This window comes from Acartia tonsa, chromosome 6 (genome assembly GCF_053477335.1).
Source record: "Acartia tonsa isolate MP-2025a chromosome 6, ASM5347733v1, whole genome shotgun sequence".
NCBI lineage: Eukaryota > Metazoa > Arthropoda > Copepoda > Calanoida > Acartiidae > Acartia > Acartia tonsa.
Genome location: NC_137265.1, coordinates 16811056 through 16837212, shown reverse-complemented (window position 1 = coordinate 16837212; position 26157 = coordinate 16811056). Strand labels below are relative to the sequence as shown.

At 32.5% G+C, this 26157-nt stretch overlaps 2 protein-coding genes across 2 annotated transcripts in view; one reads left to right on the top strand and one right to left on the bottom strand.

Annotated features, from left to right (window-relative positions):
• Positions 1-1273: 1273 nt before the first annotated feature.
• On the top strand, positions 1274-17741 carry LOC145321989 (dynein axonemal intermediate chain 3-like). The gene is made up of 12 exons (XM_080163711.1): positions 1274-1502; positions 5644-5727; positions 7399-7539; positions 7977-8039; positions 10619-10712; positions 11493-11549; positions 11763-11833; positions 12746-12835; positions 13346-13441; positions 16364-16407; positions 16873-16957; positions 17336-17741. The coding sequence occupies exons 2-12, from the start codon at positions 5713-5715 to the stop codon at positions 17453-17455; spliced, it is 876 nt and encodes a 291-aa protein (XP_080019837.1). The 5' UTR covers positions 1274-1502; positions 5644-5712; the 3' UTR covers positions 17456-17741.
• A 5421-nt stretch (positions 17742-23162) lies between these two features.
• Positions 23163-26157, bottom strand: part of LOC145321977 (uncharacterized) — a 41603-nt gene continuing 38608 nt past the window's right edge. The window contains exons 16-21 of the mRNA XM_080163698.1: positions 25971-26042; positions 25799-25866; positions 24304-25733; positions 24126-24192; positions 23702-23766; positions 23163-23317 (exon numbers count right to left, since the gene is read on the bottom strand). Coding sequence (XP_080019824.1) covers positions 23282-23317; positions 23702-23766; positions 24126-24192; positions 24304-25733; positions 25799-25866; positions 25971-26042 — 1738 coding nt within the window. The 3' untranslated portion in view covers positions 23163-23281. The remainder of the gene's footprint in view (positions 23318-23701; positions 23767-24125; positions 24193-24303; positions 25734-25798; positions 25867-25970; positions 26043-26157) is intronic.

The following is a 26157-nucleotide window of genomic DNA, read 5'->3' as shown; positions in this document are numbered from 1 at the left end:
GGCATAAAATTTTCCCACCAGTGGTGGAAAAGTTAGAGCACCTCAAAATAAAATTTTACTATGCCCTTGTGTATTGGACCCTGAGGGCCTCCTGGAGGGGCTACCAGAAATCTAAAGGTATCTTTAGAACCACAATGGCCGGTTCTATCTGCAATCAGAAGAAATCAGAGATAATTGCCGGCCGCCTTCCGTCCTTTAATTGGCGGCAAAGTTAGCACACCAAAAAAATGACAATTTTTTGTCGTGTTTTTTGCACACAGGGCGGCGTGTGTTTGTGGCGCAGCCACGTGTATTACCACTTTTTTGTAGGTCATTCCAAGCCGGATTCGCGGGTGTGCGGCCGGAGGTGGTCTGACCGGCCGTTTGGCCGACAGCCGCAGTTAAAGGTCGCAAAAATTGTCAAAAATTGAAGTTTTTGAGGATTTTTGGCATGCCAGTGCGGCCAGACTGCTTGGCTGACAGGCCTAGGACACATGTCACCTGACACACTGGGCCATTGCCCATCTTTGCTATTTTGCACAATTTTTTTCCCATCACTTCCCTGGCCGTGATGTTCATTCAAAGTGGCCTGGGTCAAAATCGACCAAAAACCAATTTTTGGGGGTGATATTTTGACCCCCCAATCATCTAGAGAGGGAGGAAGGGGTAATCTTGTTAATTTTGTAAAAAATACTATAAAAACCTTTTAATTAAAAAAAAAATTGTTTGATTTGGTTGAAAAATAAGGAAGTTATTAATTTTTTCCACAAAATTGGATTCCTGGGCTCACTGTGGGACGACCAAGGAGTTAAGGGGTAAAGGCATGTATATTCCCCTTAAACGGCACCCCAAAATTGTGAGAATTTTTTATTTGGCCCCCTTCATAATAAAATTATCCACTTTGAGGGGTAGATTTATTTGCTGTATCTTTAAATAATAAAGCATAAGATTTGAACCACCTGTACAGTTGGGGCCAGACAAGACTCCACGTGGTAGTCAGGCCAGTGATATGCGTGCAGACATGCGCAGTGATATGCGCAGCAGCCGCGGTGGCAGTGATCTCAAGTTTGGCAGTGAGATGCGAGGCAGTGAACAGGCCGAATCTCAGGAAGGATTTCATTAAATTATTTATATTTATAGACTTTACTAGTAAAAAAACTAATTAGTTAGAATAACATAAAATAATGTCTATTACTTTATGTGGGAGGGGGCATTGGGTTCTTACTAGTCGTTGTAGTTTTCTTATTCGTTGGCTTAACAGCTTTGTGTACTTTTATTAAACCTTATTTTGGATGTTTTATCGAGTGTTTGGACGTTTAAACCACCAACTGTAATCTACAGAAGTGGTATTTCTATATATCATCAATGGGAGTGTGCATCAATTTATCTACGCTAGTCTTATCCCTTTATATAACTGAATGAATATCACACATTAGGCTGACTCCGACAAGTCTCGTTTGAAAGGACTGGGCCAGGCAGTTGTCAAAGCTATTCCAACTTTTATTGTTGGTGGAACTTTACAGGTATGCACTTTTAAACAAGGATGGAAACATCCATAAAGAAAAGCTCCAAAATTAGAATGAAGAACAAACGAGCAATAACTCTTGTATCAGAACTTAATAAGCAGAACATTAATTTGTAAGTCTAAAGAAAATTGTATATAAATTTGTTGCAAAATTGCGTGAATACTGTAAAAGTACATACTTTCATTTTTAATATTTAACTTTACAGATGCCTCGCTTATAATATCGTACCTTGTTGTCTTGGAAATTATTATTATATAATCAGATGCAAGGAATAATTATATCACAAATAGGGTTGTTGTCAAAAAAAAAGTTAAAAATCAGCGTGTTTTAACGTACGGACTTTCTGATAACGATTATAGAATTGCTAATCTTCTTCGATCATACCTAATTTTTATAGAAATCTTCATTTAAAGTTTGAAATCGATAGGTCAATCGTTATTACAATTGATGATTGGGTGGGAGTGGAAAGAAAATGTAAAAAAAATATGGGGCTGGATTTTTTTTCTTTGGGAAATATCTCTCAGTTTGGTGGTGGTATCCTACTCCAAAAAAAATCTAAACCTTCACTGGAGAGACACATATCCTGGTACTTTTATATTAAAATAATTTGAATTTACTTTTATCTTTCTATGAATAAAACATGATTGTATGAAATATATTTTGTTTAAAATAAATTTTGAAAATATTTGATTGATGGTTTGGTGATAAACTACCCTTACAACTTGTCTTCCTATACTTTACTTACAAAAGTCATTCTCACATAAACGACCCCTTAACCCTTTACAGTCGGGCCCCTTGCCGCACCTTAATCAGTCGGGGGGGGGGGGGGCGTTCAACGCCCCCCCCCCTATTATCTCAGTTCCTATTAGAGCTAGAGGGCTAAAAATTTTTGTGCAAGTCCCCTGTGTTATGATGAATTTCCGACCTTAAGTAAGTCAAGGTCAATTTTCGCTTCCTTCACCCTTTTATTTAACAACCTTTGTTTTTAGGTCCTTTTTTACTTAAAAATTTCAAACGGCTGTAATTTTTTTATTTTTGAAGCTAGAATAAAATTTTTTTTGCAGAAAATGTATGTCTTTATGTAAATTTTATATTTGAAATATAAAAATATAAATTTCAGCGGCCGAAGCTGTACTTGGCAGCTGCCAGCCGCCGCAGTCGGCGGTCGGCGGGAAAAAATTTGAAGTCTCTAAGTCAAAAATTGCGGCCACAGGAGCCTTTTAAAGATTTCTGGAGACCTGGAGGATCAGGACCTGCAGGATCATACCTGGAACCTAAAATTGACTTGAACACCTGTATTTAATATGAGGATGTACTACTAGAGGATATTTTAGTATTTTAGTAAGATAAAATGCTTTGTTTTAGTCAAAAAATATTTTTGCTCTTTACCTGGATGACCCTGCCAGGTTTGCTGGCATCCTGTGCCCGCCAGGATGGAGATATTCAAAAAATTTCAACTCTCTGTTATGTCTCATACCCACACTTAAAAAGTCGAGCAGTTTGGGCTCTTTATGTTTCACACACAGAAAATGAGATAGAAAAAACCGGATGGGGGGGCGTTCAACGCCCCCCCCCCCCCCGACCGTTAAGGATTAAATAGTGGATGTAAATATTCTTTTTTTCTCCCTGTGGTAGTCATTTTTTTCCCCAAGGTAGTCATTTTTTCCCCTGAGGTAGTCATTTTTTCCCCGAGGTAGTCATTTTTATCCCCAATGTAGTCATTTTTTTCTCCCCGAGCATGGCAACCGGTGAACAGAATCTCAGTTCTGCACCACAAGCCTCGCACGGCTGAAGTTCCCATGTCTATACAGTCATATTTATATGAAAATCTGAGAAAATATTTTTAGAAGAGAAGTTGTATCAACTTTTTAACTTTTTATTTAAGATAGCTAGCCGGCTCTTTTAGTAAGTAGTAGATGTAAAATTTTTCATAGAATTCAGATATGCAATCGGTTTTTTTTGTAGACCTCCTATTTTTTAAGTAATTTAAGTTTAAAAAAAAAATAATTAAGTCGGTTTTAAGGTACTAAAACGCAACAAAATAAAAGAAGAAAATGGCCAGTATGAACAAAAATAGTAAGATCTTTAATTTGACACCTTACTTTTAAAATTCTGTTAAGTAATTATTGAAAAAATCTATTTTGTTAACCTCGGATTAATCAAAACTTTGAAATTAAAAATATCCTCTCACAGGCATAAAAAGTATGTGTTCATATATACTTTTAGAATGAGAAAAATAATACAAATCCAGTCTAAGCAAAATTGAAAAACTTTTATAAAACTAAAATAAAAAATATAAGTTTATTTTAAGAATCATAATTTTCGGCTTTAAAGGGTTAGCTTGAATAAAACCTGAACAAAACCTAAACAAAAGACAATGCAATGTAGCAGATATTTTTTAAACACAAGAAACAATAATGTATTTTTAACTGCATTGTTTTGAAGTTTATAAACAGACTGATGCATATTTGTTCATAATTTTTCATTCTTTACATGTTCTGTAATATCACTATATTTATTGTAGTATCTATTGTATATATTGTATGAACGTTCTCCTTTTTTTTTGGTAATTCTATTGGTTAACTTTATAGGTTAAGCTTCACGATTCGTCAATTTTTGCGATTTGTGATTGGCTAGTTTAATAGTTACAATTCTTAAAATAAACTTTTTTTTTATTTTTTTTTTATTACAATTTTTTAAAACTTTTTCAATTTCGCTTAGAATGGATTCGTAATATTTTTCCAATTCTAAAGGTATATATGAACCCATATTTTTTATGTCTGTTTGATAAAATATTTAGGTTTAAAGTTTTTATTAAACCGAGATTAAAAAAATTGATTTTTTCAATAATTACTCAACAGAATTTTAAAAGTAAGGTGTCAAATTAAAGATCTTACTATTTTTGTTCATACTGGCCATTTTCTTCTTTTATTTTGTTGCGTTTTAGTACCTTAAAACCGACTTAATTATTTTTTTTTAAACTTAAATTTCTTAAAAAATAAGAGGTCTACAAAAAAACCGATTGCATATCTGAATTCTATGAAAAATTTTACATCTACTACTTACTAAAAAAGCCGGCTAGCTATCTTAAATAAAAAGTGAAAAAGTTGATACACCTTCTTTTAAATTTTTTTTTGGAAGATTTTAGAATTTTTATTAATTACTAAAAGAAAGCATAGTTACCTCGGGGGAAAAATGACTACCTCGGGGGAAAAACTGAAAATTAAAAACCAAAATTAAACCACAATTTATCTTAAAAAAGAGTTTTTGTTTAAATGAGAATGATATTCCTATCCAGTTTTATTGTCAAAGAACAAATATCTGGCAACTGCTGTACAAATTGGTTCTCTTTACAGTTTAGCTTGTTATAGATCCTAAGAAGGTTATAACTTTTTTGGGGTGGCACCACTAGCCTTCCTAGAGAAATCGCCCCTAGAAGGGTTTCTATAGGCATAACAGATATTTCATAGATAATGCACCACATTTTTTTTTATAAAGATGTATTGTCATACTTTACATCTTTTATAATAAGTAAGACCCTTTCTGCCATGCAGGGTTTATAGGGCATTACAACTGAAATTCAAGATACTGCTACTCTTGTTTACTTTTTGGGATCTGTGCACTTTTTGTAGCAATTATTCATTGAAGCACACTTAAACATAACCAAGAAACGGCCATGATACACAAATATGTAATGAAATGTTAAAAGGAATATGACTAATATTCTATAAAATCTAATGAACAGACTGCTTTAAAAATGTATTGATTTTATAATTTTATAAAATCATGTTACAAACATTGCAAAATTTCGAACCTTTGACGTTGATAAACAAAAGATGTATTTATTAAGTAAAGCATGTGGAATTACAGAAAGGCCGACATACAGGCAGACAGAGGGTGAAGATATAATCTAAAATTGCTGAAATAGTTAGATAGATGAGTTAACAATTGTATAAACTCTGTACTGTTTCTCGGTTTAATATCGACCTAGGAATATCAGGTCATCCCTCGTCTTTTCTCTAAAATAAAATAGTTTAGGAAAAGTGTAACACTTCCTTTAAATTTATTTTCCGCACCTCTAACCGCAAGGACCATTCAATTATTAAAATGGATGTATAATTCAATTCAACTTTTTAAGGGAGCAGTGTTTAGAGCAAACATAGCCTATAACAAGATAGACTCAGAAACTGGGGATCTCAGTGTACGGATGCAATGGTACAAGGTGAGTGTTTGGTAGAAAAGCTACTCTATAATTACATTTTCGAATGTATGTCCTTAATTAAAGCAATTATATATATATTAGATAAAATATTTTCTAGAATGGCTTAAAATCTTTTCACTTTTTTAACTGAATTAACACCGGTATTGAGCCATACTGAAAAATCATGTAAAAAATCATCTTTGTATAGAAAATTTTCTATGAATATTAAAATAGAAATATTTTAATATGTTTTGTAGGCCTGGGCATTTGTGGAATTTATTATACAAATATTTCATTATTTTTAGAACAGCAAATTGACAAAATAAAATACTAGATAATATTTTGCCTAAAGAGCTTTATTTTGTTCTATAGGTCTCTAAAATCGGGCTGCAAATAATTGAATCCTTGTTATTATTTGGCCCTAAAGTGCAGTGTTTACAATTAAAGATCTAAAATTTACCAGGGATAAAGGGATGAGACAATGGATAGTTAATTCAATTCTATAGTTCTACCTCAATGAGTCAATATCTTACAAACCAGATTTATCTAGAAGAATTGGATCTACTACAGTTCACGGTAAAATATTGCTGGTAAGCAATATTTCCAAAAATCTATGAATTTTAAAGGCTGCTAGCTGCTAAACGGCTGAACGTACAGATCATGCCCGCACACTGATTTAAGCAGCACGAGAAGGCCTACAAATAATCTGGAATAGCCATAAATCAATAATGCATAATTATCTCGCAGTTCAGAGAAATGCACGAAAAAGACCTATTTTACGCGTTTATTCTTCAGTGAAGCTTTCCCTGTGCATAATTGGATCTTGGCTATTCCAGATTACTTGTAGGCCTCTTATGCTGCTTAAAATGGTGTGCGGGTATGATCTGTACGTTCAGCCGTTTTGCAGCTAGCAGCCTTTAAAATTCATAGATTTTTGGAAATATTGCTTACCAGCAATATTTTACCGTGAACTGCAGTAGATCCGAAGAATTTGTGTTGGTTTATGTTCAGTAAGATTCGTCTGCTTTTTAATTAATTTTTTTAGCGGCATTATATGCGCTAATATATTAGTACTTGGATCTTACACCAGATTTTCATTTTCTCTGATAAAGCTTTCAGCTTGCTAAAATAACGATTCCCCCACTGCCAATCCCTTTACCCTATCCCCTTCTTTCATACTGGATGAACTTTCTGACCAATAAACGAGTTCCATGTTAGCAAGCTAAATTGACAATAATTTTCCCCCTGTTATAATATCCACATATACTCTACATTAAGATATATAAGTTGGAAAGAATTTTAATGTAAAGGGAGATTTGAAATCTGCATCAAATTTTAAGGATTTTTTTTTATAAAATTTGTTTTTTGTATAATTCTTTATCTAAAAGCGGAAATACAATTTAAGTTAATTAATTTTGACATCCGTGATTGGTGGATTGAAAATTATCTGCGCTATGATTGAAGAAGCTTAAGTGTCGCACATCATTCAACCAATTAGAGCGCAGGTAGTTTCCAATTCACCTATCATATTGGTCAAAATTTATGAACTTAAATTGTATTTCTGCTTTTAGATAAATAACTATACAAAAAACGAATTTTATAAAAAATCCTTAAAATTTGATGCAGTTTACAAATCTCCCTCTAACATTAAAATTCCTTCCAACTTATATATCCTACTCTACATCCATTCAGATAGTACATGATGGACCAGTGAACACAGTAACAAGATCTCCGCACTTCTCAGACCTGATCCTGACTGTTGGTGGTAACCTGCTGATTGTCTGGAGGGAGACAGAGCTCACACAGCCACTCATTGTCAAGTCTAGTGATCAGGTACAAAATAGCGCAGCTACTCTTTAATTGGGGCAAATTAGTAAAGTATAACATTTACAGTTTACACAATCCTTATATCTGTTTTATTTATATTTATGATATGGAATACGTGGATATTGTGACATGTTTTTTTTTTCTTCATCATTTTAGGTTGCTAATATAGTCCTTAGATATTGGCCAATACGTTTCTCCATGTTCAGGGGAGCGATTGGGGTAAAGGCATATTAGTGTTTAAATACTTTGAATAACCAAAATACACTTTAAATTCAAAAGTTTATTCTTTGGTAACAATGCAGAAATATATGCAACATTCGCCAGCTGGGAGAAACATTTTATCTGGGTGGGTATGTGAGACAATATCTATGTATTCTATATGTATATATATTTGCTTACTTTAACTAAACATAAAAATTATTATCTTTATATTCTGTTTTTAGTCGAGTTTAACCAAAGGATGTTGGTCCCTAACACGCCCAAGTCTTGTATTCAGTTCACTGGAGGTAATCAAACTTAGGTATACTTAGGGAGGGTGGGGACATTGGACCGTAAATTAAACTTGTACCCAAAGCTTAACCAAGGGATGTTGGTCCCTAACACGCCCAAGTCTTGTATTTAGTTCACTGGAGGTAATCAAACTTAGGTATACTCAGGGAGGGTGGGGACATTGGACCGTAAATTACACTAGTACCAAAGCTTAACCAAGGAATGTTGGTCCCCAACACGCCCTTGTCTCGTATTCAGTTCACTTGAGGGAGGGGGGAAATATAGTTTTATAAAAGTAACAGGATGTCTTTCTGTAGCAAATGATCACACTAAGTTTCTTATAGGTCCAGGAAAATTAAAATTGTTGGGGGAAGGGGGGGGGGGCAAGAGTATATCCACCCTCCATACAGAAGTCGCTCCTACAAATTATTACCCCCACTAATTTAAAATCCTTCTTCTTCAAGTGCCCCTAGAGACCTCTAGATGCGTAGCGTTTAGTAATGATACAAAAATGTAAAAATATATATGCCATATTGAAAAAACTTAGAGTTTGATAAATGTAAAACTTCTAGAAATTGTCTTGTGAATAATGAATGAGTAATATTGTATAAAATAAGGCAGAATATTAGTCAGAATCGCACTAACTTACACCTATTCAGGATCTATAGCACTGTATTCTAGAGGTAGGCAGTGGACTAAAAAGTAGCCCAATACCATTCAAAATCCTAAATTTGTAAACAAAAGTAAATAAAAGCATTTAGGGAGTCATATAAAGCTTTTCTAAAATGGACAAAAGCCTTAGTACTTTAATTCAGCTTATACCAACAACAAAATTAATTCGAAAAAAATCACGAAACCTGTACGTATTTTCAGCTGTCGTTAGGGTGCAACACGACCTCTCCATCTACCCTAAATATTATTTTATATTTATTTTGCTTGTTGGCTGTACCTTATTTCTGACTTTAAGTGATACTATCGGCTGTGCTAGGAAGTGTGATAAATTTTTTGTATGGATGGTTTCTCTTGAGGTAAACTCTCCTAAAATAGTTAAAAACCTTCCCAGGACCTACAAAGTAAGTATTTCTTATGAATATAAAATAATTAAGTTGGATAAAGTATCCTAGATTGGTTCAAGTATATGTACACTGCCAGGAAGGGAAAGGACACTTGTGGTTAAATTAATCTACCCACACCCACAATCTCTAATGACTTTATTGACACCTAAGAATTGGAGAGAAGATCAATAACTATCAGAAATTGCCCTATCCCTGAATTTCTGGTACAATGTAAATAATGATCCCTCTTGATTAAACATTAATACCCAATCTCTCAAGTAAATACAATAAAGTATAAACTTGGTTTAAGTGCCTTAAACAGTTAGATACACAAATAAATTGCCGTGTAATGGGAGAGGAAATGCCTTAAACAGTTAGATACATAAATGAATAACTGTGTAATGGGAGAGGAAATGCCTTAAACAGTTAGATACACAAATGAATTGATGTGTAAGGTAGAGGAAATGTCTTTTTTGGAGAGCATGGATTCGTAAAAAACAATCCTTCATTATAGAGAAGTAAAATTTATGTCTCTGTCTGAAGACTAAGATCTCGTAAGCAGCTAGACTAATTTTTAGGGACTCGGCTGTGTTTATATTTCCGTTGGATATAGCTGATTTCAAAGACCCAATCAAAATCAGGGCAAGGTAACCCATCCCGTGGGTAAAGTCACATATAGCTCGTGCCCCCTCTAATATTTTACTTTAATGTAAAGCCACTAAAGGCGAGGCCAGTTCACTTGCTGATATAGATTTAGGATTTATTTTAGATTTATTTTTAAAGTTATTAGTGTCTTTTTTCAAACTAGAATGTCAGTAAGGCGTTATTCATAATATAAATATATTCACACAAAAAATAAGAGGGATTTTCCCTCAAAGAAATCAAAATATGAGAGGGGGTATTTTTATAGTAGTTTTTCATTAGCTTTAGGTCATTTAGGTTATGTTATATGTATTTGGCAGTCATTAGCACAGCATGGTTATGGAATTAAAGTTATTGGCCCCGTAGGATTTGGGTTTCAGTGCTCTAATAGCACTTTCTAGAAAATAGAAATCTATTTGTGTATCTAACTTCAATCGTGTCTGTACATCTATATATCTTTTTTCTGTGAGATACATCTTTATTTATATCATTAATTTACTTGGGTACAATATTTCTCACAAGAACATAGTACGTAGTTTTTAGTAATTTGTTTTGCTTATAAATAAACTACAATTTTTCATTGTCTTTTTTTAACAACGTAGGGCCAGATTTTCATAATAGTTCCTAAAGCAAAATCATCCCAATTATTGAAGACATCCATCCTTTGATTTGACGACCTTGTTTAGAAGTCCTTACTGTGCACGGTTTTGAGTTGCACCTGTTTTTGCCTAGGCATTTCCTCTACTCAATGTCACGCATCTTACATAGAAGCATTTTGTTCCTAAGTGTCAGGCTACTTTGGCCGAGATTCGAACCTACCACCGACCAATGACGAGCAGATGCATTACGTTTAACGCTACAGTCAAAAGCAAAGGTTTTTTATTAACTCTAATTTTCAGGATGGAACAATACAATGTTGGAATCTGTTGACTGGCGGAAACTCTCCGGTCCAACAACAAAATATTTCTGGTCACACCATCACGTGCATAACAGGTATAGTATTATAGAAAGCTTACCCGAGGATAGTAAAATGAAAAAAAAACTATAAGTTTACTTCCAGTTTTGATGGCCCCAAGGAAGGGGACGTTGGAATGGGAAAACTAAACTGTTTATGATTGTTATTTTATTATTCATAGAAAATTGTATTAATCGATTCGATAAATAGATTTTTAGTATGGTTTAGAAACCGTTCTAATTCAGCGGATAATTATCGGTTTCGAAGCCATACTGAGCTGGATCTTTAAATCGTTTAGTTGTGCGCTAAAATGGGGCGATCCAGTTCACCCCGGTTTGGCGCGCCAATGACACCGCCACTGGGCGCGCTGGTTCGCCCACTTCATTTTGATTTAAAGATTGAAATCTAATAATATCTAGGTGCGCTGAACTGGATCACCCCGATTTAGAGCACCACTAAACGATTTAAAGATCCAGCTCTGGAATATTAATTAGATTTAATAAGTTCAAGGAAAGATTTTTCGGGAAACTTGAAATATTTTTCCTTCTAGTAATAATTTAAAATCCATAATTTTAACATTTAGATTACAACTTGTTGTGTTTTATTTTGTTTTATTTAAGCCTCTAAAAGAACTCTATATATAAGGGCCTCGCTTAGATTACTTAATCAACATTACCTAACAAGATAAAAAACAATGACAATGATAGGTTCAGTGTTGTCTTCATTCAATGGTTTACTCCATTGCCTGAGCCTTCCAATCCACTGGAACAACATTACTGAAATTTTACCATCCGTGGAAAACTTTCTATATAATTTAGGATATAGAAAGGAGGACGAAGAAGAAAAAGATTTCCTATCAATAGCAGATACCACAGGTAATATAATAAATAACAAACTATCCTAGGTATTATGGAATGATATTGGTCTCTTCAGTCCCAGTAGGATGGGAAGGGATTGGGTAGATATGGAGATGAGTGTTACCGTTATTCTAGCCAGCTGCGAGCATAATTTTATCAGAGTACATAAAAATCTGATGCAACATCCAAGTAATAATGGTTCGATTCATATGAAAGATTAATTTATTATAGGAACAATCAGACTTTTGAAACTTCCAAAACATTTGTATGAAGCTGGTAGCAAGGAGATGGAAGATACACAGGTTATACATCTATCTATCCATCTAGTTATCTATCTATTTGTATGAAGCTGGTAGCAAGGATATGGAAGATACAAAGGTTATATATTTATTTATCTATCCTTAAAGATATCTATCTATCTATTTGTATGAAGCTGGCAGCAAGGATATGGAAGATACTCAGATTATTCATCTATCTATCTATAGAAATTTCCGTCTATCCATTTATCTATCTATCTATCCATCTATCTATTCATCTATCTATCTATTTGTATGAAGCTGGTAGCAAAGAAATGGAAGATACCCAGGTTATATATCTATCTATTTATATATTACAACTAGCGACTACGCCCCTAGCAGCATCTAGGGGCACTTTACTTAAGGTAGGAGGAGGAAAAGTCGACCTCATCCCATTTAAAATTTGAGTTTCAAAAATATTTTTTGGGGGAAGGGGGTGAAGACACCCTCCCCCAAAATAGTTTAAAACCTTCCCAGGACCTATAAGAAGCTTCACTGTGAAGGAGAACAAAATCGGTTCAGCAGTTAGCTAGATCCTTCAGTACAGACAAAAAACGCTTACTACTTTATATAAAAGGATATACCTTTCTGTCTATCCATTGCTTTATATATTTATCAATCGGTATATTTGTATATCTATTTATCAATCCATCTATCACTCGATTTATCCTTCGTTTTAACAACATATATGTCTATCAATATATCTATCTATCCATCGATTTATCTGTCTATCCATTCATACATGAACCTATGTTTTAACATATCTTTCTATCCATAGATTTATCTTCCTATCTATCGCTAGATCTACCTTTTCTAGTTATATGTTTAACTATTAATCCATCTAGTTATCTAAATATTTTTTTTGTATCTATCTATTACCTAATTTATATGTATCTATCTACCTACCTGTATGTTTAGGAGTTTACCCAGCGGGAAACCCAGAGGTTGAAGTTTGTCCGTGAGCGGGCTGGCGGACAAGCAGATCAAGAACAAGAGGCGGCGGCTAAGGTAAAATATTCCTTTACTTTTGAAAGATTTTGAAATCAAGTGGTAATGGAGGGGAGGTGTAGTTTTTTTTAAAAATTGTTCCTTACAACTAAATTACAGGGTCCCTTCTTACGTTGTTCTAACCCTGTGGGGTCTAGTATAACCTAAACTAGCCTGACCTAAAATAACACACCCAAAATTATCCTTCCTCCCATTTTCAATTTTATTAAAAAAAGAAGGAGCATGGATTTTTTTTTGCTCGACTATTCACATTAAGGGAAAACGTTGATAAACCTTTATTTTAATTGATATATAATTACTTGGATGTTGTCCTAGACTTTCATGTACTCTGATAATACTTGTAGCTGGCTTAAATAACGATATCCCCATCCAACCCTCTTACCCCATCCCATCTCATCATACTGGATGAACAAACTGACCAATAAACGAGGGCGACAAAATTGGCGACAAATTTTTCCCTGCCAATATATCCACGACCAAGTACATCCTTTATCCATTTTTATAATTTAGGGTAAAAACGCGAAGCTGACCAAACAGCAACAGAAACAACAGCAGAAAGAGAAGGCAGAAGCCAAGATGAAGGAGTTGCAACAACAGGAGGACGAGGTAAGATTCCGGGAGGGAGGGGACATTGGACTGCAATTTATATTTACCCACAGTTTGCTCATTCTTTCAACTCAAGAAATTTTTATAGGACCTAGTAATAGTGTCTAACTTTTATCTTTGTGACGTAACAAAAATCCATCTCTTTTTTAGGGGTTTCCTTTCCCACCTCCCCTCTCATCCTTCGATTTTTGTTACGTCACAAAGATAAAAAGTTAGACAATATTACTAGGTTCCAGAAATCTTTTTTTTCTCCTCAAAAAATATATTACCAATGAGGTTTTATATTGGGGAGGGGGGGGGGATTGTTTGTATCTTACCCCCATTGGATGTTCTTTAAAAGGTAGAAATTTACCAAATTAATATGGCGTGCACTGACTGTCCTTGGTAATAATTGTAAATCTTTTACACAGATTAAAGTAATAATTTCTCATCTTTATACACACCACAATAACATCAGGGATCTCAAGGGATAAGACAATAGTTGATAAATTTATGTATGTTCCTAATGATGATAAACAAAATTACCATTTTTATAGATTACAATTAGTGGTTGAAATGTTCGGACACTCAACTTATTGAACTAACCAATTGAAATTTAATAGAAGTCCCCAAGGTTGTTAAGCCAATGAATAAGAAAACATTATGATAAGATTTTGGGGACTAGTGTATTAAACAGCCCGATGTCCCTTTCCTTCCTGCCATAACATACATAGTTCATGCTTATATATGTAATTATACACTTCAGGTGGGTTCATAAAAAAAAGAATCATCGGTTACATCAACTTTTTTTTGCTGGTTTTAGTTGCAAAGTGAAGCAATCCAACCATTCACTCAAGTACACCTAGATGCCTCTCTAGGGGATTAGAACTAATAAAAAAATCATTTACAAGAATTTAGAATAATTTCTCTTAATTGCAGGAATGATTATTCTTTACAATTTGCTTTCCATGCCTTTCACTAGCTGTTAGATTATTCTTTGGCCATTTGCATAATGAGAAATTGAAATTCAGTTAGAATATTTGATAATAAAATTTTAGGCAAAATCCATGAATTTTTATTGGAATGAATATCTTTTATTATGAATTTATAGTGTTATTTCCCATATAAGTTTATAAGTTGGAAATATACGGAAAGAATGTATAAAGGATTGGAGGAAGGGGGGTGGAGATGAATGGGTGATACCCCTCCCCCAACAAACCAACAGTGACTGCAAAAATGTTTGGAAGTATTATAGATTTGCCCCTAACATTAAAATTCTGGGTTGCCATTGGGGCAACCAAAAGTTTTGGGGAGAATATTACCTCCGCTCCCCTCCCAAATAAAAAGCTTGGACATCCTGAACTTGGGTATGTCCTTATGTCTATCTAAGTAATGTTCAAAGATTGATACAATAACAAACGCAGAAACTATAGTCTCTACACAGTAGCTCTCTACGCCAAAAAAATTTTAAATATGGGGGTAAGGAGGAATTATTATTAAATGAGAAATGGTGGATTTTGCCAATTTTAGTGTGGTGTAAGAGAGGATGTGTGAGAGAGCAAGGGCGTGTTTAAAATTGTTACAATGGGGTTGAATTTTTTATATCCCCCTCTTCCTTCAAATCATTTACTCCCCTCTAAAAAAGTTTTATAGATCTAACCCTGAAAGCCTTTCTTAAGGGCTAAAGGAGGGGGATGAACTATGGTATATAGATAAATTTACCTTGATCCTTTCTTGAAATGGGGTGGGGGAGGGGCAAAGTTTACACCTCTACACCCCATCTATATGCACGTCTATGTGAGAGAGTTAAGTTATACACTAAGTTATAAGTTAAATATTCAGGGATATGGCAATTGATAATACATATATTCGATTTTTATAGATATTTAACATTTAAATGACAAAAATGGCAACAACCATAAAAACAAAAGCACAAGCAAACAAAGTCAAATACAGATGTTAAGTTGTCCCAATAAAGAAAGATAAAATTTCCCACATCCCAAGGTCAAAGTATTAAAACCATTGTAATATCCCTGCATCCCTGGCTATAATTGTTACACACATAATTACAATTACAATTTCATACCTTACTACAGGCTTTTTAATATAGTTACTATCCTTGTATCCCTGGCTATAATTGTTACACACAGAATTACAATTACATTTTCATACCTTACAGAACTTTTAATACAGTTACTATCCCTGTATCCCTGGCTATAATTGTTACACACAGAATTACAATTACAATTTCATACCTTACAGGGCTTTTAATACAGTTACTGTATATTGCTATATACCATTTCATGGCCCTCTTGAAATGAATCAAGAAAAACAAATTTCTTAGGTTTTAGTAATTACGGTACTCTATAATTAACTATGTCTGTCTTTCCTGTCCATCAGTCCGTAATGCAATGACGGAAATTAGATTTTCTTAGCTGACCTTTATGTAAAAAATCCGCAATAATATTCTCAAATTAGCTAGGCATACTACGTCAGTCCTTATTGATATCACACAACTTTGCCTCGATCCATTTTAGAATAGACGTGAGTTTAACATTATTCCAACTACCACATCAAAATATACATACACGTATGAGTTATATATTCCATAATTGACATTTTACCATAAGGAATTATATATTTATTTTATTGCACTAGTCCCCAAAGTTTTATAGTAATAATTTCCTGTTAGTTTCCTTAAAAACTTTGAGGACTTTTATTCAAACTGACTGGTTAGTTATAGTGCCCGAACGTTTCAATCACTATAAATAAGGGTAATTTTGTTTTGTGTATCTTTATGAGCGATGTACATAAATTTATCGGTGATTGTCTTATCCCTTTAGATCTTGGGTTTTAATGCACTATTCGGATTATGTTTGATTCCGGTGGAAAGTAAAAGGCCCTCGATATAATGAGTTTAATCTAATGTTATAATTTTTACAGGGAGAACTGGCTATTGAAGAACCTTTAGAAGTTGTGCTCTACAGGTAATAAACTATGATAATATATTGTTATAATTTGTTAATAAATCACAAACAAGGGTGACAACATCCATAATTAGCTTTTCTATAATTAGGGTCGGTCCGTCCTTCAGTACGCCTGTAACGGTTAGCTCTTTTCGTTAAACTAAGCATATTAGAATTGTCCTAGCAATTTTAAACTTTGCATAATGATTCCTATGCCAGTTAAGTGCAATTTAGATTTGTTAACCTTTTGACAACATTTTTTATATGATATGATTATCCTATTCATCTGATTTTTATAATAATAATTCTTAAGACAACAAGGTATAGAGTTATAAGCAAGGCAACTCTATAATCAAATCTTAAAAATGAAAGTATGTCCTTTTACTGTACCCTATATTTACGAAATTTTGCAACAAATTTATGTACAACTTAGTTTAGATTTACAAATTAATGTTTTGCTTATTAAGTTTTCTTGTTTTTATTTAGATTATATGTGGAGACAGAGCAGGATATTTTGAGAAAAGTTGGGGCTAAACAGAGGGACAGAAAACAACCAAAACCACTTATCACGGTAACCATATTTTAAATTTCTATTTGTAATATTAGAATCGCAGCTACTCCTTCTTATTTCGGCGGAGGGTACCACCACCCTACCATGAGAAATCGCCTCAAGAAAAAAAAGAATAGACTTTTTGGATAAGCTCAATGGATGTAGAATATATATTATGACAGGGGAAAAATTGTCGTCAATTTAGGTTGCTAAAATGGAACTACTCTATTGATCAGTTCGTTCATCCAGTAAGAGGGGAAAGGATAGCGTAAAGGGAGTGGATGGGGGGGTCACGTTATTTTAGCCCGCTGCAAGTTTCACTTTATTAGAGAACATGAAAATCTGTTGTAAGATCCAATTAATAATCCATATCTGTAATTAATCTGCTTTTATTCTTAGGATCGTAAGCAGTCCATGGGCATGGGACTGGGTATGAGTAAGCTGGTTGACAGTAGAAGACAATCCAAAGCAGTTATCAAGTCATTTGCTAAAGTAACTACACTAGCAGCAACTAAATAGACATTTTGTAACTGAAGAAAGTTTTATTGGATTTTGTTTCTTATGACTCGAATTTGCAAGAATCTGCTGAAAGATTTAATTAAAACGAAGCGTAAATTCTTCTTTTACGTTTTTTTGAATATTTTTTCTATACATTTTAAAATTTTTATACAGCTAAGGGTTGATTTAATAATATTTTGCATATGATGTTTCCAGTTAAATATTTTTCTAATTTTTCTACTTTTATTATGTACATTTTTATTGTATGTTATTTTGTGTAATAAATAATACCTACTAAAGTACAAAATTAGTTTTTATGAAAAAAATCCATAACAAATTGGCCATAGGAAGTTTCTTTTGAAACCAACAAGTTCAAGGTCTTCCATAAAAGCAAAGCTAAGATATTATTCTTCATTATTTTTAGACATTTTGAGATAATATCATAGTTCATTAGATTTACCAATTTATAGTTAATTCTAACACCATTAATTTATTTGATAGATATTAAAATTTGTTTAAGAAAATTTAAAAAGTTACTTTAGCTAACGCTTTCTGTTCACAACCTAATGTTACAGGAATCTTTTAAAGGTCTGATATTAATAGGATTATTCTAACATGCCTCAATTAGCGTTATTAGTGAGATCACGTACCGTTCTCGATTAAGTTTGGCTTCGCTTTCAAAGAGTTTCTTTTCTAATCATTTAAAATGATAAATTTGTGGATATCTTGATGTAAAATAAGAATATTTATCAAAGTTTCAAATTTAATCAAAAGTTCTAAATCCTTACGATTTTATTTCTTTTATTTTCTTTATAAATTTGGCTTGAAAAGGTGGGGGATATTCCATCTTTCTATACTTTTTTCCCTATAACATTTAATTTTCCTAAAATGATTACAGACATAAAGACGAACGAACAGATAGAGTAGAATCTTAATGTGAAATGGTAAATAATAGTTATTTATCGCATCGAATTAATCCGCAAAGACGAAGAAAGTCCCTAAAAAGATCAGCATGTGACGTCATAAAAACGAGGGATTATCCATATCTTTTTAAAGGTTTTTCTTTCCCACTCCTCTCCTCATCCCTCATTTTTATGACGTCATTGATGGAATTTCTTCGTCTTCTAATCCGTGGATTTTTAAATGAAAAATTGAATGATTATAAGCAATTTTATTTGCCTCGATGAATCAAATGCCCGTGCTAACAAAACTAGAATTAAGTCTATGTTTTTTATATTACTTTCCGTGGGAAATTGTCTGTAATACGATGCCAAACTTGATTTTTCAGTATGGTAGAGAACCGGGTCTAAACCAGATGATATTAACGGGAACGTCTTTTTATCGATACAAGCCTACAAGGACGATTATGTCCAACAGAATCGCAGTATTGAAAGGTGCATGTGAGAAAATCTAAAAGAATCAAGAAATGAACTGTAAATAAAAATTCACGAAACCTTGAACGCTAAGTACTTTTTTAATGTTTATAGGAGGTTACATATAGTACAAACTCTAATTATATAGTAACTGGGTTACAAAAAAAATCCATATGTAGCGAAAAACAAACAAGTTGATGAACAAACGGACAAAGTGAATTAATTAGCGGATATTAATTGCCATAAAAATATATAAAATTACGAATCCTTTTCGACCATATCTATAATACAAAGTAGAACGATGTCTGTCTTTTTGTTTGTTTGTCTGTCTGTCTGTTTGTAGCGAAGGATCTCGCTAACCACTGAACCGATCGGGTTCTCCTTAACAGGGTAGATTCTCATATGTCCCTGGAAGGTTTATAACTATTTTGGGGGAGGGTACCACCACCCTCCCTAGAGAAATTAAATTTTTTAAAAGATTTCTCAATGTTAGAAAGAGAGTTCAACGAAAAACAAACATCAAACGTAATTTTTTTTTACTTTTTCTTTTAAAATAAGAAATTGAATTATTAAATTCGACTCTCTCCTCCTCAAGTGCCCCTAGAGGCCTCTAGGGGCGTAGCCGCTCGTTACCATATAAAGTAGTAAGGTTTTTTGTCTGTAGCTTAAAATTTCAATAACTGCCGACCCATTTTATGGAAGCTAAACATTGGTCCAGGTAAGGTTTTAGGATATTTTTCTGCTTTCCATAACCCTTCGAATACATAGCCCTTATATGCTAGGGGGCAGCTACTACATGCTCATTTGTGTAAGGAATCGTCAAAAAAAATTCAGCCTTCTATCTTGAAAAGCGGTCGAGAAATTTACGTTTTCATTTGAACTTTTTGGGAATAATTCTTTTGAATTATAGAAACTACTAAAAAATATCTGACTACGCCCTTACTTTGAATGTGTCTGAATAATTTCTTTAAATTGTACAAAATATCAACAAAATAAATCAGCTAAATCTTTTAGGTAAGTTCATTTTGTTCAGGGAAATTAAGGGATAAGACAATGTATGTCTTGATTGATGCACTCTACCCCTCTTGTAGATTAAAATTAATGGTTATAAAGTTTGAACTCTACTTCTTTAAATCAACTAATCAATATTTACCATGCTGGCGACTGATAGAATGTGTTTATACAACTTTGGTGACCTTTACAGTTTAAAGTTAAATATCCCCTGCCTCCTTGATTTATGGAAAACTTTCTTATATACTTCTTTACCAGGGAGGATGGGGACATTGGAATGTTAATTACACTAGTATCCAATTTTTTTTTATAAATACGTTTTCTAAATCGTTGGCATAATAAATTTGGGTATGTTTAAGAAAATTATATTGGTTAATACATCAACTAGCAGAGTCGAAACGTTTCAACCGAAAATTTTTGTCTATAAAAGGAGCAATTTTGTAATTTTGTTCAAAAATTATTGGGTATGTTCATAAATGTATCGTCCATTGTCTTATCCCCTAAGATCCCTGTTCTTAATTAAACAACCGAACGACATGAATTTTATTTCTGTAAATATTATTTCAAAAGTATAATCTTAACTCCATTTTATTCCTGCCATGTATGATTCGCTTTTCAAAATCAAATGACTAATTTGATATACACCTTAGCTTAAAATTAAAGATACATTTTGAAGAAAATGGTTCAAAAAGTATAATCATCTTAAAAGCAACATAATTAATTTATATAACCTGAGGCCATTAATTCAACATGAAATTGCCCAAAAATATAACAAGGTTGACAAATTTTAGGTGGTCAATACAGACAACAATGGAAGTAGATATATCTTTTGGTTGTCTTTAAATTTGAGAGGGTCATGTGTTTTTTAACTTGACAACCCCCTTGGCTGTTTTTGGGGAGGATAAAGACCCTTATCAAGAGGAGTATCGGAGGGTTAACACAAAAGGAGTTGTAATTAAACCCCTTAATTTTTCCATTGGGGTGGATACAACCATTACACCCATCTTCTACATGTTAACATGCTAACACCTTAAATTAAGAAGAGCTGCACTTGCACTTTGCATGATTTGATTTACAGTATATTACGCTGATAAAAAGATGATTTATCTCTCAAGGTTAGTCATTTACTTAACAATTATGAATTTATATTTAACCATTAATGTAGAAGAATAGAGGGGGCAGGGGTTTTAATGACTGTGTGTTTACGGGTTGGTAACCCTGTGCTAACTCTCAATTAGTTTTTTGAATATCAGCCAAAAGTGTCAAGAATGTCAAAACAGCCAAGTTGCTACAAAAAAATAGAAAGCAATTTGCTAGCAGACAAATACGTTTCCCACCACTGAAACCAAGTAGTTGTCTGTGTTATACATCTTTCCTATACATTTATTATTGAGTGTAAGTAGTTGGTATTTATTTATTTATAATTTATGTACTTTAATAGTCTGAAAAAGAGATTTATGAGACTTATTTATAATTTTTGTAAAGAAGTTGTTTTCAAAAGAATTAGCTTATACTTCAATGAGAAAGTGCACTGTAGTACAGTGTAGTACAAGAGAGCCATTTTGGTCATCGGTTATTGAGATCTTTCAGAACAGTCTCTCTGACTTTTCAAATCAGCTGCTGCTAGTGGATCTTATTTGAATATCATGGCTTTTTATTTATAAACCATCTGATGATTTGTTAAGGTTAACAATAAAACACTCTGTTTTGGACTTATCAAATAAACATAAAACGCTGTAACTGTATTGATCACTTTAAAGTTGCTTTAGATGATATATTTCTTCATGTACTCTATTATATAAAGTAATTAGCTATTTTTATTTTTTGTCTGTAGCTTTAGATTTTAAAAACTGATTGAGTTCTCGATTTTTTGGAAGCTTGACATATTCTCAAAAATAAATATTTAAGGATATATTTTTTAAATTGTTGTTTTTGGGTGGATTCAGGCATTTACTATGCTAGGGGAGCAGCCACTAGTGTATAATATAAATAGGTGGAGTCCAGTATAGGAAATAGAGTTTGGTTACTATGCTAGGGGAGCAGCCACTAGTGTATAATATAAATAGGTGGAGTCCAGTATAGGAAATAAAGTTTGGTTACTGCACTTGACAATTCTACACATAACATTAATATGTAGAATTAAACTCAGGTAGTCTTTTCTCTTATGGATAATGAACAATAGATTTATGTACACCTTATGCAATGTATACCCATTCTGTATATACCATTTATTGGTGGAAAAGTTTTAACTGTTTTTGGTTTAAACTAACTAATCATTATTTTAAGTTTAAAAGCTAACGAATAAGAAATTGTGTTAAAAAAACTTTATGCATATACATAAAGTTTAAATTTTACTTCAGTTCAGGTTTCCTCTTTTTTTGGCATATTTTAAGATGTGAAGCCTTTATATAATAAACTTTGTCTGGCTGTTAGTCAGTATGTCAGTAACTCTATGTTGGAATTGTAATTTTCTTTGATTCTATTTGAAATAGACAGCTAGATATTTCAATTGAAGATTTCTATGATGTAAGCGAAATGGCGTATCTGATCTATACATTGTTTTGTCCGTTCGTCTGTTGGTCATCCTTCAAAAGATATAACTATTATTTTAAAATGTTTCTAATTTTTTTGGTCGTTCTCTCTCTTTCTTTAATTTGTTATAACAACAGAACATCTGTTCTATAACTAACTTTGTCCGTTTTTCCATTCAATTATTTTTGTGCTTCGCTGCTATTGCTAATGGATTTTGTTCCTTGTTTTGTCATATCTTCAATATAATTTAAATAATCCTAACCACAATAATTCTAAGAGAAATTAATCTTTGATAATTTTTGTGTAACTTGTTGTAGACTGAAAAATAAGTTATTTACCAAAAATTTACTTTGGCTTTTGGTTTCGAAACTTGGTAGTAGCTATATATTAAAATTCATGCGGTTGCGTTCCTTACATCTAGAGATCAAGCATTTGTTGAGATTAGGAAAAACAGAAAAAAAACTGAAGCCATCCTAAGACTTTTATAAAAAAAAGTCTAAAACTACCCCAGGACCTTTTTGAAGCTTTCTTAAAATGGAGAACTCAATCAGTTCAGCAATTAAGTATTCGATACAGGCAACAACAAAAAGTTACTATTTCATATAACAGGATAGATATATTAATACCGCAGCAATGAACAATGATAATATATGTATTTCATATGTAGGCATTTTAATTTATGAGTATATTTGATACAAAATATATAATAAATATAATGAAAATTACAAAGATTAATTTATCTTGAATTTTATGCATGGAATTCTGTTTTTTTGGCAGCTTTTAAAGATAAGATTGGTGGGGTTATTATTATATTTTCTTTTCTCTTTGTAAAAATATTAATTTGATGGGAACTGAATTCTGTCTTGCTGTTGTCTTGGAGATTCAGGGTTACAATTTCTCATCTTGGTCATTCTAATCCAACAAGTGAAATTTATATTCCATCACAGTTAGGCAATTGGGTTAGTCTGAATTTAGAACCAGTGAAATTAAAACCTTTTCTTACAGTGAGAAGTAGATTCTAAAGGCATCTAAAGAAATAAGACAATGTTTCATAAATTGATGTACATCTCAATGATAATACATAAAATTATCCCTTCTAAATTTACAACTAATGGTTGAAACGTTTGGACACTCAACTTAATGAATCGACAAACCAAACTTCAATAAAAGTCCCAAAAGTTTTTAAGCCATCAAATAAAAAAAACATTATTGTACAACTTTGGGTACTTTTGTAATAACAGCCCAATGTAACCTCCTTCCAAGGAAATTAAACATTTCCAACAGTAAGAAGTTGGTTCTTTTATGATTTTCTATATTTTGTTAATGTTATATTGTTAAATTTCACTTTCCTTATATTTCCATTATTGCATTTAGCTGAGATACACAGGCTTATGAACTCTTTTTCTTCTCCTTTACCTATAATAATAATGATAATTAGATCAGATATCTTTAGGGATAAAACAATGGACGATAGCTGATTTACACCCCAAATAATTAAACAGAATTTACACTTCTAAAGAATTTGAACTATTGGTCAGAAAGTTTAGACACTGCTAGTAAATGAACTAACCAATCAAGATTTAATAAAAGTATTTTAAGTTTTAAGCCTACTAATGAGAAAAGTTTTTATAAAATTTTGGGTACCAATATAATTTCAATTTTAATGTCCCATCTCTCCCTTTAATAATAGATTCACAATAAAAACAGTTTTAGGGCCAACCTGTAACCACCTTTTTTGATGCACAGTATAAGTTCTATTGACATTATGCACTTACCTAGCCTTACTCCTTCAACAAAACATACATCTTTGTCAGGGCATTTACCATCCTTTGCATCATCCATCTAAAAATAAAAATTATTAATATTAACCTATTTATATCAACCAGTTTAAATTCATTTAAATATATTTACAGATAACTTTGATTCAAATTTTTATAACAAATTGTTTCTAACCTTGAGCCAGGAAGGGGTTGTAGTCTCAGGATCATCATTGTAATAATCATAATCTTTACCATTTCCATTTCTGCCACTTCCATTATTCCCATTATTTTGATTGTTATTTCCATTATTTGGATTTCTGTTCCCATTGTTTGGATTGTTATTTCCATTATTTGGATTGTTATTTCCATTATTTGGATTTCTGTTCCCATTGTTTGGATTGTTATTTCCATTATTTGGATTGTTATTTCCATTATTTGGATTTCTATTTCCATTGTTTGGATTTCTGTTCCCATTGTTTGGATTGTTATTTCCATTATTTGGATTGTTATTTCCATTATTTGGATTTCTATTTCCATTGTTTGGATTTCTGTTCCCATTGTTTGGATTGTTATTTCCATTATTTGGATTATTATTTCCACTGTCTCCATTGTTTGGGTTGTTATTTCTATTGTTAGGGTTGTTATTTTTATTGTTTGGATTTCTGTTCCCATTGTTTGGATTGTTATTTCCACTGTTTGGATTACTATTTCCATTGTTTCCACTGTTTGGGTTGTTGTTTCCATTGTTCGGATTATTATTTCTATTGTTTGGATTATTATTTCCATTATTTGGATTGTTGTTTCCATTGTTTGGGTTGTTATTTCCATTGTTTGAGTCATTATTTCCATTGTTTGGATTTCTATTGTCATTATTTTGATTATTGTTTTCATTGTTGGGATTGTTGTTTTCATTGTTTGAATTTCTGTTCCCATTATTTTGGTTGTCATTTCCATTATTTGGGTTGTTATTTCCATTATTTGGGTTGTTATTTCCATTGTTTTGATTGTTTGGATTATTATTGTTGGGATTGTTGTTTCCATTATTTGGATTTCTGTTCCCATTATTTGGGTTGTTGTTACTATTATTTTGGTTGTTATTTCCATTATTTGGGTTGTTATTTCCATTATTTGGATTGTTATTTCCATTATTTGGGTTATTATTTCCATTATTTGGATTTCTGTTCCCATTATTGAGGTTGTTGTTACCATAATTATTTGGGTTGTTATTTCCATTATTTGGGTTGTTATTTCCATTATTTGGATTGTTAGTTTCATTGTCTGGATTGTTATTTCCATTGTTGGAATTGTTGTTTCTATTGTTTGGATTTCTGTTCCCATTGTCTGGATTGTTGTTTCCATTATTTTGCTTCCTATTTTCATTATTTGGGCTATTGTTTCCATTGTTTTTATTGCCATTGTCTGCATTGTTACTTCCATTAGCTTGTTTATTATTTTTTCCATTATTTCCGTCACCGTTAAAACTATTTGGTCCATTTCTTCCATTATTATTGTTAGGATTATTAGGGTTTCCATTGTTTGAGCGATTATTTTCACTGTCTTCATCATTGTTAGAGTTTTTATCTTTATTGCTTGACGTTCCTCCATTCTTTTCATCTTCATTTTCTAAATGATAATAGTCAAAACAAAACAATCATAATAGCAACAATATTCTTATGGGATTTCAATACCTGTATCATCATCGTCATCTATCTCCTTAGTTGAATCTTTATCATCTGATACTTCTTTGTCAACCTCACTAAAGTAGATATTAACTACTTAGCTTCTTATTTTGGCAGTATTTGGCAGTTCATATGTTGTTTGATATATCATAAATTGTAGGTCAATATTTGACAATAGTACCTGTGAATTCTTGTTTTTCTTTTATTTGGGTCTAGATATTCTACCACAAGAATCATTGGGTATCTGGATCTCCTATAAAGAAAATCAAGAATTGTATTCTTATCTAGACAACTTTTACTTTTATGGCTGATGATTAAGATTAGAAACTTTACTTGGCATTCCAAAAAAATATTCACCAACTTTTATC

Coding starts and splice junctions, on each gene's coding strand:
- LOC145321989 (XM_080163711.1), top strand. Junction 7,540..7,976: donor TTGTCAAGTCTAGTGATCAG/GTACAAAATAGC, acceptor TTCTGTTTTTAG/TCGAGTTTAACCAAAGGATG. Junction 10,713..11,492: donor CACCATCACGTGCATAACAG/GTATAGTATTAT, acceptor TATATAATTTAG/GATATAGAAAGGAGGACGAA.